Source organism: Magallana gigas, chromosome 4 (assembly GCF_963853765.1).
Source record: "Magallana gigas chromosome 4, xbMagGiga1.1, whole genome shotgun sequence".
NCBI lineage: Eukaryota > Metazoa > Mollusca > Bivalvia > Ostreida > Ostreidae > Magallana > Magallana gigas.
This window is the reverse complement of record NC_088856.1, coordinates 5061805-5076420: the sequence shown is the minus strand read 5'-3', so window position 1 is coordinate 5076420 and position 14616 is coordinate 5061805. Positions and strand designations below refer to the sequence as shown.

Below are 14616 nucleotides of genomic sequence, written 5' to 3'. Positions count from 1 at the left end.
GTTTAAGTAAATGTTTACTTAAAATATATATAATTTATCTTTCACATTATAAACAAATTGTTTGCTTTGAAATATTTTACGTCAATTAGTCAAGTTCAGAATTCCATTTTCTTCAACCAATCAAATTATACGTTACAAGTCTTTTTCAACATGGCCGACGATCAAGGTAATTTGCCGACGGGAAAACGTGCATTTTGTTTTAATAGTTTTGATCTTTGTCACCGTTATGGGCTGGGTTTTGTTATTTTATTTATTAACCAAGGTTGATACTCTTTGTATGCAAATTTGAATTATTCGATTAAATGCAAGACTGAAATGCTAAGCTAATCAAAGTGAAAGTACACACCAATTTGCCTCAGGTTGAGGGAAAGGGCTTAAATTTAATGGCATGTTACAATTTATGATGATTATTTTGTCAAAACAAAATATGTCGGATACTTATCACATTTGAAAATGAGAGATGACTCAGATGGGACCGGCTTAGTTTGAAAAAGGTACTTGTAAGTTGCAAAACCAAAAGCTTTTTATTTGGTTCTATTCCAACTATGACTTGGTTAGTCAGATGCTCATATAGTTCCCCATAATATGTAAACTGTGTGACCGTTGGACCGATCGTTGAATTTTTTGGTTTGAAATGCCTCCTCAAAACATGTACTTGTTTCCCATCGTATCGCAGGTTCTATGGTATCGCAGTATTTCTGTTTGCGTATAGTAGCACGTATTGAAATTGACATTTGGCTTCGGGATATTTTTAGACATAGTAAACAGAGGCATGCTGAACATCACAGGTATACAATGGAGGAAACTCACAATAACATTAGTTTTTGGAAATATTTCCAATTGATAGATTTTTCGACAAAATGATTTAACTACCAAGATATCATAGGACCGTTTTAAGTCAAAGTTAAACTAAATGCTGTGTGCAAAGTCTACATTTTGACGTTGTGTTTGATGTTTCATTCGTAAAAAGTAAAAATAAGTTGTGTCTTCGGAAATAGCCAAAGGAAAGTATGTGATTTCAAGAATTTTTAATTTTTTCTTTCAATGCTTATCCATATCACAAGTTGATAAATTTTCTATTCATACTTTATTCAGTATCTAAAAGATTGGTTCTTTGGTGTTAATGTTTTTATGTTCCCTCTAATAATTTGATAAGACATGTGTGAAACTAGTCTTATCTCCTGATTAAAGCGCTCTTGAAATTTATCTATTTTTCACAGTCAATTATTCTCATTTAAATTACTTTCCAATGAAAACTTGGAAAGTTTTTAATGGATGGAGTCCATGGACAATAAACATAGAAAAGTGCCACTCATTTAATAAATGAGTTAACTTTTTTAAACAAAATGCATGGTGGCTAATATGGTGGCGCGGCTGCGCCTATGAACTTGAAGAAAATTGTTAAGCCCTTTATCATGTTTATGTACCCCTGATTCAACTTCTATTTTTAAATATTCGTTGAGGATTTAATTTTGTTATTTTTGTTGGCAGTTAAAATCAATGAAATAAAATTCATGACAAATTTTTAACATTATGACATCATTTTAGTAAAATAAAATCACTGACAAAATTATGTTGTATCAAAGCTCCAAGCAATGTTGCAGATCTGAAGGAAAAACAAATTTCAGCAAAATAAAAAAAATTATTTACTGTTTAAAAATAATTTTTATGAAGATTTTGAATATTTAGAAATGCTTTAGTTATTTTTACCAAATAAGAAAACTTCTAAGTCAAGAATTTGGTGCAAGATTAAGATTCGATATTTGAGTATGGATTGCCATCTTAAAACCACAATTTTCAAGATCAATAGATATAGTTTGTAATCTCTGAAAAACATGGCTTTCCGTATCTTGTGAGTTAGTGGATTTGATTTTGTTGCTTAATTATTTAATGCCGCAAATGAAAATAATGAAATTAAATCCTCAACGAATAGTTCTGCTTACACGCTAGTTATATGTAAGGATATTTACTGATACTTCATTTCTACCTATTAAGGATATTTACTGATACTTCATTTCTATCTATTAAGGATATTTACTTATACTTCATTTCTAGCTATGGAATTGGAATCAGAGGCTGGAGGGACAGTCAATACAGGAAATGTCAAAAAGAACATTCCCATTAAACTAAAAACCCAGCCAAAGGCAGCTAAAGGAAGACCAAGGAAAGCTGCTAAACCAAAGAAGGAAGCAACACTGCCGGAAATCCCTCAACCAGGTAACATTTATTGAAATCTGTCAACCAGGTAACATTTATTGAAATCCCCCAACCAGGTAACATTTATTGAAATCCTTCAACCAGGTAACATTTATTGAAATCCTTCAACCAGGTAACATTTATTGAAATCCCTCAACCAGGTAACATTTATTGAAATCTGTCAACCAGGTAACATTTATTGAAATCCTTCAACCAGGTAACATTTATTGAAATCCTTCAACCAGGTAACATTTATTGAAATCCCTCAACCAGGTAACATTTATTGAAATCTGTCAACCAGGTAACATTTATTGAAATCCCTCAACCAGGTAACATTTATTGAAATTCCTCAACCAGGTAACATTAACAATTTTAAAGAAAATGTTTCACAGACATAAATTGATCCCTCTGCAAAACTTATTACTGTATCCCTTAATATAAGCCAATTTTGAGGTCCCTAAAAATAATCAATATCTTGTAAAAGATATTAAATCAAACTGGCCACCCTGAAAAACTAGACATCTGCCAGTCTGTTAAAATATTTGAACATTTTGAATGGGAACACTTTTTGAGGATATAAATTTTGAAATGCAATGATTATAAGTATTCAGTAATCAGTGTGATTTCTTAGCATGCGTCAAATATTATGACTACAAATATTTTGCATTCAATTTTAAAGAATTACATGTACGTTAATCAAATAATCAAGTTCAAGAGCACTTGTTTTTGTTCATTAATTCTTTCCTTTCATCAGATGGCACGGGCATCACCTTCTTTTTTATAAAGTTTCAAGCTACCTGTTGATTATATGTTTCTCACTTATATTAGTAGTGGATGAGAACAGTGGAGTTGCGGACCCTGAGTTTATTGATGCCCCCATCTTCAAACAGCCCGGCGAACCACTGCATCAGAGTCAGCCTCTACGCTGGAATCACAAGGTTAGGACTTACGGCACGCTTCCTGTATTCACCGGTACCTAGGGTTCATGTAACAGCTCCTTGTCAATGTCAGGATGGTCTTATGTGAATCCATATCCATATTCAGCAAACCGCAGTATACAGTCAAACTTTGTTATCTGGAACTAGATGGGACTGTTTAAAAACCCAGATATCTGAATTTTCATGATATTGAGCATGTTGAGGGTAAAATACTTAAAAAATAAGTGTTTAGGACTTATAAATCACTTTGACATATCGATTGTATTAGAAATATCAGTGTTCGAGATATCAAAGTTCAACTGTATCTATTAATTCATTTGGAAAAATTTGAATTTATTTTTAGAAATCATCTGACAAAATTTTCACTGTACTAAATCAGTGTCAATATGTCTGTGATGAAGAACCTTCCTTTCTTTGTATACTTTTAAAAGCTTTAATAATTAGCAAAACAAGAGGTTTGATTTGTTTTGTTTTTTCATTGATATAAACATAATCTAGCGATGAACAAAATATGTAACTCAGATTTTGTTGTTATGAAAATTCATCTCTGGCAATCATGTCAAATCATTTACTGACATTGCCATAGTGTAATATCAATGTTCAAAGTAACTTGAAATCCTCAGTAAAGTAAATTGTCTGTGTAAGCACAATTTTGTCTTTCACTTCTGTTCTAAAAACTTGTAGTGTATATAGTTGTGTCTTGAGATGTACATGATTTTTTCATGATACAGGAGAGTAAAGCAAACTTTTCATTATGATGTTATTATCTTCTTTAAAGGTGAACTTGATCGGAGAGAAGGTAGTGGATCCCCTGATACATTGCTGTGACAAGTGTAAACTGCCCATCCTCATCTATGGCCGGATGGTAAGTCTAGGATGTACAAAATATGTCTAAAGGAAGTTTTCTACCTTTCTACTTCTTTTTCATTCCATGATTTCAGGCCACACCAAAATAATTTCTTGTTCGTCGCACCCAGAGCGCTCATATTTCTCTAAATAATTATATTCAAATAACATGATAATTTATTTTCCGCATCCAGGAAATTTTGTGCTGTTTTCTGTTCTATTCCTGCTATATTTTTCATATTTTAAATTATTTAAATCTTTAAATCAGAAACAAGTAGAAGAAATATAACTGTTCACTCAAATTTTTTCTGTACCGCCTAATAATTTTGGCTACAAAAAAATAATACTTATTTTTTAATCGCTCACCCGCTTGTACCCTTTTACACTGAGTGTCCAACGAACAAAAATTATATTGGTGTGGCCTCACTATTTGTTTAAAACAAATATTTAAACAAACTTAAGTTTATCTTATTTTGCAGATTCCTTGCAAGCATGTGTTCTGTTATGATTGTGCAAGAAAGACAGACAAAGTATGTGCAAGGTGAGCCCATATAGATCTGTAAAAATCTATTAAGCTATTCTTTGTCAACTTTTAATAGGAAAAAAAACAATTAAAAAGAGCAAGTTGCATTACATTTATTAATCATTTGATGAATTGTTCTTTCACTTCAGGTGTGAAGAGAATGTGCAGCGGATAGAGCAGTCTGCTCTGGGTACGGTGTTTGTCTGTAGCTACGGGGGCCCCAAGCATGGAGACGGTGGGTGCAGGCGCACTTACCTGTCTCACAGGGACCTACAGGCTCACATCTACCACAGACACATGAGAACGGACTCGGCCAAGTCTTCCTCCAGCTCGAACGCCGGATCTGGTGGGAGTAAATCTGTAGTGGAACAATACACTACATCTAAAGGGAGCTCCAAGTCGCAGCATTCCACACCAGTCATAGAGCAGTATACAACTGCAGCAGGAAGACATGCCACCGGGGACAGCCATTTAAACCTACCACACTCCTCCCGCCCGAGTGATGCCATGTTTCAGCAGTCTATGATGAGTCAGATGCCTCCCCCTAGTCAGGCCCTGCCCACTCAGACCATGCTGCAGGGCCCCCCACCCAGACTACCATTATCTCAGGGCCAGGCTCCCACCCAGACCATCATACCGGGACAACAAGCTGACAGCTACCAGCTCTCTTCTATGTCAGGAATGGCGCCTGGGAGAAAGACGAACCTCATCACTGTTCCCCTGCAAGAGGAGCCTGATTACCGGAGGAGAGACCTAGCTGGTGGATACAGCTCGCTTACTCCCTCTACATTCTCAACACCAATGCCCATGCCTGGAAACATCGCCCCACAGCAAGGATTCCCATCCATGCATCAAGGTCCCTCTCTGACGTCCATTGGGGTTTTCCCCCCATCAGGGCCTCCTCCCTTCACTTCCCCTCCATTAAGGTCACAACTTGCAGTCTCCTCTGGTGTAAGTGTTCCCATTTCCCACCCGCCCCCGATTAGTGTACCTGGCCCTAACCTTTCCACACCACCCCCTCCCCTCCTATCTGGCCCTAGAATGCCAATACAAGGCAGCCAGCCACCTAGATTCGGGAGCCCCCAGGGACATTTTAATGACAGTTATGGACAGAGTGGGTCAGGAGGTCAGAACCCCCATGGGCCATGGAACGCTCCCCCTCCCCAGAGGAGTAGTGGGGGTCAGAGTCAGAGAGCCCAGTCAGACAGCTACCAGTATTATCAGTGAACTACAGAGCTGGTGTTAGACCTGATTTGGGAGATATCTATTTTTAGGCACAAAGACGTGTTCTTAATGTTGTATGTAATGTTACATTATGATAGGATGTTATGATGTGTAAGAGAGTGTTTCATTGTAACATTGTGAAAATCTTGTACATTTATATAAAACATATTTTTTAATGTGCTATGAGTGAAGTGTTTCAACAAATAATGACATAGCTATAATAAAAAGCCTAGAATTGAGATCTAATGTGCTATTATTGCATTCAAATGTTTGTCTAAAGTGCACAGATCTAGTCTAGAGTGTTTTTTTTAAGAATCTGTCTCTAAAGTAAACATACTTATCTCAAAAATATGAATTTTAAGCCCGGTACCTGGGTATTTAGAAATCTTTTTAAAATTCCTCTCATCTAAAATCTAATAATTTGCTGTGTTGGTAACTTTCCTTGTGGTTTTGATTTCACAGAGTCTGACATAAATTGTATAATCAATTTTCCTGTAAGTAGATAATTATAATTCCATCATAAATGTTTTAGTAACGAAATTAAGGTGTTGCAGTTCCATTGCTATTTTCCCTACAGCTAAAGCAGATAAAATAAAGACAAAAAAAGTAAAAGAAAATGTTTATCTTATAAAATGAAATCCTATGTATGCAAGGCAACAGTGTATTTGAAAACTTCAAAACAATACTTATGATACAATTACCAGTGTATAGATTGTAACACTATCACAGAAAAATGGGACAGATTTCTATTAAGAGGTGTAATGCAAATTTTTATTGTTATGAAAAACTGTCTCTTAAGAGCTGGACAGTTTTTTTGAAAATTTTTATTTTCAATTTTGGTTTCAAAGAGACACATTTAAAAAAAACCCAACATTTTGCGGGGAAAAAAATATGAAAAACCCAGAAAATGAAGAACGAGGTAAATTCCGTCGCTAATTTGTACAGTATAGACCGAACGACTATTTCCAGGTGTTTGTTGGCCCTACTGTAGGGTTGATATAGACGTAATCGGACATCCTTGGAATTTTCTGTTTGATCATACGTCAATTGTTACACATGTAGTTAAGTTTGGAAATATTTGATCTTTGATTGAAATGGGGGGCTTTCAAAGAAGAATGAATATAAAATTGTATAATTTCACAGGATTTGATCACGTGACCAACCAAATTTATATCCTGGTTAACTTATTAACTTGCTGCTTACTTCATTTAATTGAAGTTTTTCATGACGTCACACGCAATGATTAGCGTACGTTTATCGCTTGACGGTTGAATTATTGTAAACACTAAAAACATAGTTATTTTAATAATTCTGAACGGTTTGACTTTTTTAAACGTAAATTTAAGTAATAAACAACAAGTTAAAAAGTTCAACGGGGTATGAACTTGGTTGGTAGCTTTATTTAACAATTTTTTGGATTCCAATTGTTCTTTTTCTATAGTAATTTCTTCCATCCTTTCTTGCTCTTATAAACATGAATTTTACGTAATACACTGTAAGCTTTTATTTAACTTCCAGAGACCATGTCCTTTAATAATATTACGGTACATATCATTTCCATAATTACAGCTGAGTATCTGACGTGTAGTTTGGCTTTAAGGAAATCTTTTTAACAAATGCAAAATTTGATAAACTCTCAGATATTAATATGTAATCAAGGCGAGACAACTTCGAAAGTTTTTTCTTCCAAATAGAAACTTTATTCTCTGGATCAAGATTCAGTAGTAGTGAACTTTTTGTAAATCTTTTATAATTTCGAGTAATTTATCCCTTGCTTTATGATTATTTACATGTGAATAATAATAAATATCAATTGCAGCATTGAGTGCACTCTTCAAAATCCACAGAGAACAAAATAGTAAATATCAAACTCAATTCTTTATGACTTTTTATAAAAAAACCATGAGTTTAGTATTTGGACCATAAATATCAACGTGAATTTTTTTATTTTCTTCAACAGCAAGATATAAAGCTAGTATGTTTCCATCGTTATCATTTTCTAATAAACTGAAATTAAAGATTATTGTAACAAGAGACTCAAAGGTCGCATTGCTCACCTTAGTACATGTAACAATAGCCATAATTTAATCAGCTTTATGGAGTCATATACAAACAATCTGGACAATGTAATAGAATAACTGCTTGTAAGTTTTCCAATTTGTCTTCAGATATTCTTATGTTAACCATATTGTCCCTTTGGTAACAGGATGCTTTTAAAGTCAAATCACACTAGTTTTTGAGAGGAAGATTTGTAGAAAAAAATACGTATGTCAAATTTGGACACCCTCCCCACTGTGGCCCCCACCGTACCCACAGGGATTGTTATTAAAACAATCTTGAATCATCACTATTTGGGAATGTTTCCAAACAAGTTACAGCATTTTTCATTTTTTGAGAAGAAGAATCTAGAATATTTTTTCTTTATATACTCCTTAAATATTTTTTAAATTCATATATTCCTATGTAAGAATTTGACACCCCCACCCTACCCACGGGGGTCATGACTTGAATAGATGTGATTTTACACAACTTGGGGATGTTTCCACACACGTCACGGCATTCACGGCCTAACGGTTATGAAGAGGATTTTCCCCCATAAATATTCTTGTGTAAAAATTCGACCCCCAATTGTAGCCCCAACCTACCCAAGGGGATCATGATTTGAACAAACTTGAATCTACACTACATGTAAATGATTCCACCTAAGTTTCAGCTTTTCTAGCCCAATGGTTTTTGAGTTAAAAAAGAAACAAATTTTCAATGATGCTTAATCATCTTCCCCTTGATAAATCACATGTTTAACGACTGTTTCATCCATTATTCACACCCCTGTCAAAGAGCGTATCATATAATTATGGCTTTATAGCGACGATGCACACATATTTCATACAAATAAAAATCAATTTAAACATAGATACAAGTGGAAAGCTGTCAATATGACAGCAAACAGGTTTTTCTTTGATATGAACAGTTTCCATAAGCCATTTGTCAACCCTGAATTGATAAACACTATCTATATCCAGAGAAATATAGTTTCCAAAATGCAATATTCTGCAAAAAATAAGTTCAACAGCTGGTAATGTATTTTTTTTCATAAATCATCAAAATCAGACTCCAAGTAATATTCACATCTCTGATATACGTACAATTGATTTGCAAAACATCAACTCTGTTCGTAAAACTGTAGGAGGGGTTATCCGTACAATGATAGGGGTGCCCTTTTGGCACCCGCCCGCCAGCCCGCATGACATTGTTACCATTTCAATAACCGGATTTTTCTTATGGAAAACCCGGTCAACAAGCATGTAATATTAAATAGGGTTACAGTTGACGACAACACAAATAAACTAATAACAAACTCAGAGCTATTAAAAAGTATAAGTATCTAATTCATTATTTCATTTTTTTTTATTTAAAAATCTCAACAGATCATGACCAGTATGATAGTCATCTGCATTCATGATAAGATTAACAAACGTCTGTCGAGTCCCACAATCTCGGTGTTAGCATGTTAATGCTTTACACATCTCCTTGCAGTATTCCCTTTTTGTGAGACAATCAACCTTCGAATCCTTGGACAAACAAACTATATAATTTGTCTGGCAAGTAGCATTGCAGACTTTACATTTAACCCATCTTCCAAATAAACCCTCTGAGATATGCACTTCCATCAGGAAAACGGAGAGAAGAAGAAAAACGGCAACCTAAAAAAAACATAACACAGTTTTCATTTAGGACCATTCCCCGTTTGTCTGATTTCTTATAAATATGATAGCTTAATTTGTTCGAACACGTTTGTTTTCTGTGATATTAAAAGTAGTCATCAAATCTATTTTTAACTGAATGCTCTTGGAACGTAATTAAACAGCATTTATACTTAAATTTAAAACAATATCATCGCAAATCTCGCTTGAAAGTATACACAGCGACCGAAATAGCAATGTGTTTAGTGATTACTCTTCCAAAGCGAATTGGATTACAATTGCGATTTGCAACGAATATTTTATCGGAACGCCAATTTACCAAAACCATGTTGATAACATGATGCCGAACACGTGGAAACAAACGTCGGTGAAAGAAAATTGTACTTAAGTGCCAGATGAAAATTACTGGGCGATATGAGTGTAAAATTGTAAATGGTGTTAAAGACTATGAAAGAAACACAAATAAGATGTTTTCTACGTCACCCTAAAAAGCAGGGACGCATGTTTGGAAGTAACATAGATTGCTCTTCGTTTATCGAATGACGTTTATTCATTTTATTGTCAGATATTGTGTAGTGAACACTGCACAAAATACGTAACGTTATTTTTCACATATTAGCAGATGTAGAAAGAATAAATCGAATGCGTTGAAGAGCAAGACTTTCTGCAAATATGTAGATCCACGGGAATGTTCGGGATGACATGCCTTAAAACTCATGGACAATTACTACATATTTCATCAATTAATTACTTACAATTCTGTAACTCTAAAAATCTTAAAAGTATCATCACCAGCTCTGTAAAATAAAAAAATGTAAATTGGTAACAAATAAAATGGCGACTCCTCCTTTTTTTAAACAGTAAAAACTAATGACATACTTATTGCAGAAAGATATTTGTAACTAGAATCTATCGTGCATGTTTCTAAACTATACAACAATGATTCTGATATTTAAATAGAGACCCATGGGCCACATTGCCCACCCGAGCAACAATAGCTCAATTCATCCCTATGTTAAAAGTTGACCCCCCTCATTGTGGCCACACCTTACCGCCAGGGAACATGGTTTGAATTAAGTTGAATTTAAAACCTGAAGATGCTTTCACATCTTGTCTGGCAAATTGTTTTCTTTTTTTTTGGGGGGGGGGGGAGTAGATTTTTATAGATTTTGCCATATAAAGTACTGTGTAAAATATCAATCTAACCTTCGGCCCCACTATAACCCCGGGGTTATGGTTTGAACAAACTTGAATCTACACTACCGAAGGATTCCACACAAGTTACGACTCTTCTGGCCAATAAGTTTTTGAAAAGAAACATTTTAACGATTTTCTCTATATATTCCTACGTAAATTCACCCATTGTGGCACCACCCTACCCCCAAACTACCTGTGGATACTTCCACACAAGCTACAGCGTTTCTTGCCAGTTTTTGAAAAGAAGATTTTAAACGATTTTTCTTCATTGATAATTACGCTTTGTTAAAACTTTTTATACGCTGCTTATATTACATACTCTAAACCCGAAAACTCTTACACTAAGAGAGTATGTTTACTTTCTCCTGATCTATGCCAATGTTATTTCTGTACCTATTATTACTTCCAGATTTACACCTATTTATACGAAATAGAGACGTATATATTTGTTATTCAAAGGTCACGACCAACACATGTGCTAAACAATGGAAATTCTATTACTTTGATGAACGATTGTATTATTATTGATGTACATACATGTCGGCCTCGAGTAGTTTTGTAATTTGTCAAGATCATCTCTTACATGTATTCTCTCTCTCTCACTTCTCTCTCTCCCCTCTCTATCCCATTAGAACTTCTAAAGTCGACGCACATCCGGTCTGATCCGTCTTTTTTCTTCACCACTACTAAGGGAAATGACTAAGGCGATTGTGATCTCTTAATAATCTTTGCGTCCATCATTTCCGGTATGGCCATATCGATTATCTGTCTTTTATTCAGGGGTACACGTTATGGTCTATTCTGTGTTGGGTGATGGTCTCCAATTTCCATCTTCATCTTAACTGTATCAGTAACTCCAAGACGACCGTCTTTCTTTCCAAATTAATCATTCTTTTTTAGCTCACAAGTCTTTTAATTAAGTGTTCGAATCTTTTAGGTTGATCAATTTCTTCTTTTGTGTCTCGAGTAGTCTGTATTTCTTGGATTTACTTTTGTTTTAATGCGGTTACACGTCCTACGAAGTAGACTCTTGGAATTTTATAGTTTTTGGTAGTTTGGTTAACGAAGATCATTGGAACTTTCTCGTCTTTTCGAACTTTACCATCGGCGTTTTTTAGATATAGTCCTGGATCTTCCAAAATGCAGTTATTGTCTATGCTGTTCACTTCCTTCCAGAGTAATTTTTTTTTTATTATTCCATAGAATACTGTCACCGTACTTGGTCTCATAATAAGTTTCGTGGGTGTTACATTAATTGAGATGTGTAAATCTTTTAGTTCTGCATATACTTTGCCATCAATACGCATGAGTCCAAGATCAAAGTATAAACGAACGTTGTTTTTCTTAAAGGGGCATTGTCACGATTTTGGTCAAATTCTGTTTTTCTATTTTAATTATTTACAATGCTTTAGAAATGCATTTCTAATGATTAAATGAAATTTTATAATCTTTCATTAAGTTATAAGCAAGATACAGAGCTCACAATTCTTGTTATGTAAACAAGGCTCGTGCCCTGTTTTTGTTTACATAGGTTCAATATACCAATAAACAATCTTTTTAAAGCTGATTTGTCTATCTTTTTATTCATTTAAAGCATAAAACAGTTCCTAATGTTTAATACATTCATTTAAGGTCTAAAATTGGGCTTTTCACGTCAATAGTCAAAACGTAAACAAAAGCTTTGTTTACATAGTAAAGAATTGTAAGCTCTGTAATTTGCTTATAACTCAAAGAATGACACTCAAATTTAGGTTGCATATAAAAATGCCCTACTAAAGCATTGAAAACATTAAAATCGGAAAAATAATTTTTGACCAAAATCGAGACCATGCCCCTTTAAGCCAATCACGACTGAGAATCAGGTTTCGATTGAGTCCCTTTGTCACATAAAGTTTGTGGTCTAATTAAGGTTAATCCTGAGCTCTTAAAGGAAATATTTACATACCCTATCGCAAATAAAGAATACCATTTGCTGCCAGGCACGTAGCATCGTTTTTGAAAGTGGGGGGGGGGGCAGACCCATCCAAAAAATCTTGACAAGCAAAAAAAAAAAAAAAAAAAAAGGAAATTTAAAGTTTCCAAAAATCTTCAAAATCCTAGTCCCGTGTGTGTGTGTGTGTGTGGGGGGGGGGGGGGGGGGGGGGGGGGGGGTGGGGGTAGACTCAACTATACTTCCAAAAAAAATTCTTCCCTACCAACATTTTTTCCCCCTCCAAATCATGAATACCCTAATCCGTGGGGGGGAGGGGGGGGGGGGGGTTCAATTTGACTACTCATTTCCTTATTTTCATATATCAATTTTTTACTAACTTCCAAAAAAGTGGGGGGGCCAACTCCATTATAATTCATTTTTTTATATGTAAATTTTAAAAACTTTGTTGCTGCGAGAAAAAGTGGGGGGGGGGGGGGCAGGCCCCCTCTGCCCCCCCCCCCCCCCCTGATGCTACGTGCCTGGCTGCTGCTGGGATGTCGTTATTAAGAAACTTGGGGCGGGAAAATAAATTATCATACATTTTCTTACTAATTAGAAATACGGCTGCACCTGTTTCTAACAAAGCCCTAAATTTGGTTTAACCTATGTTTAATTAACAGCTACTGGGGTAGTTAATAAAATTAGTTTCATATGTAGATCTTTGTCTAAAGTTACTTTACCGAAATTCCGACATTCCACAGGTGCTCTATACTATGTAAGGGCTTGATTTGACTGAGTCGTTAATTCATTTGAGAACAGGACCTGACCTAGGGCTTATTTTGAGGACAAAGTCGAGCCCTATGACCCGTCTGTTTGCATTAAAGACACTTACTACAGTAAAACTCGTTTAGTTCGATCACGGATATAGCGAATTCTCGGATTTAGCCAAGTTATTTTGAATCCCCGGTGAAATTCTTAACAAATCTTAGCAAAATTTTACGGTTAAAACGAATTCAGATAAAACGAATTTACGGATACAGCGACCTCATTTTGAGTCCCGTAGCACAGGTGCTTGTGGACTGGACCGTGCACTACCCCCCCCCCCCCCCCTGTCTATTTTTTATTCAATTTAAAAAAAAAATTATTTTATTAATTATCGTTAACAACCCCTTATATATGTCTCTAGTCGAAAAATAACAGAAATATCACGACTCTGTGGCATTTTATATTCACACTCGTTTCCCCTGTATATAAAAAGAGAGAAGGTAAGCAACTCCCGTTTGTTTACACTGAGGTACCACCTGGGAAATTCAAACGATTACTATATCAATCAAAGTACTGAAGTACTGACTGGAGTTGATTTTATCGATTATTTTTTATCTTAAAATCAACGATATGTTATTTTGCTTGGCAAGTAGTTTAAAATTCCTATTTGAATTACGCACAATTTAATTAATGATATGGATTCTCGGACTTTCCCGACAGGAATTTTGAGAAAACCTCTTATGAATCATTAAAAAATAGAATTGATTTCATCAAACTATGTATCGGTATTCGAAATATTTCAAAAAGTATGGATCCAACCAATAATGAACTCTAGTCTCCTTCAACCAGATGCTTGGCTGTCTCCGTTAATCTCCGACAAGTAATAGATACCAGGTCACGATAGCTTGATGATACGACCTCTAAATATAGACTGACTCTCTGCTTGTCGGAGATGTACGGAGACAGCCGATGGTTGAACGAGACTATATTGAACTCTGGCGTAGGAATACATACGACTACAAAAAACTAAATTGGTCGTACTAAATTGTTCGTACTATTTAAAATCTGACTATTTCTTAGGTATTTATGAATAATTTTCCTTTAAAAAATTGCTTCAGCGAACATTATATCGAATTTTCGATTATATTCAAGATCTAACTCTTGTCAGCGGTGATGATTTGTGCTTAGGTCCAAACACTGTTTCAGTTTCGGTTTGCCATAGTAACTGCATAGGAGAGTTGATTAAAATCAACCCAAAAATCGCTATACCTTTTGGTGTCATCTATTTTTCTCATTTCTACACATATCCTT

At 35.0% G+C, this 14616-nt stretch overlaps 1 protein-coding gene across 3 annotated transcripts; it reads left to right on the top strand.

The window, feature by feature from the left end:
• Positions 1 to 127: 127 nt before the first annotated feature.
• Positions 128 to 5968, top strand: LOC105346475 (E3 ubiquitin-protein ligase Hakai). Of its 3 annotated transcripts, none has more exons than XM_034449481.2 (6): positions 128 to 166; positions 2056 to 2217; positions 3028 to 3134; positions 3913 to 3999; positions 4460 to 4521; positions 4653 to 5968. In XM_034449481.2, the coding sequence occupies exons 1-6, from the start codon at positions 151 to 153 to the stop codon at positions 5728 to 5730; spliced, it is 1512 nt and encodes a 503-aa protein (XP_034305372.2). In that variant the 5' UTR covers positions 128 to 150; the 3' UTR covers positions 5731 to 5968. The 3 variants fall into 3 exon arrangements, with proteins under 3 accessions (XP_034305372.2, XP_034305371.2, XP_065937075.1); XM_034449480.2 differs by having other exon boundaries at positions 3025 to 3134; XM_066081003.1 differs by lacking the exon at positions 128 to 166 and adding an exon at positions 250 to 494 and having other exon boundaries at positions 3025 to 3134.
• Positions 5969 to 14616: the final 8648 nt, after the last annotated feature.

Bases quoted from the DNA above. Each gene is read 5' to 3' on its own strand.
- LOC105346475 (XM_034449480.2), top strand. The intron at 3,135-3,912 runs GTTAGGACTTAC...TCTTCTTTAAAG, and splicing joins CTCTACGCTGGAATCACAAG to GTGAACTTGATCGGAGAGAA. The intron at 4,000-4,459 runs GTAAGTCTAGGA...CTTATTTTGCAG, and splicing joins TCCTCATCTATGGCCGGATG to ATTCCTTGCAAGCATGTGTT.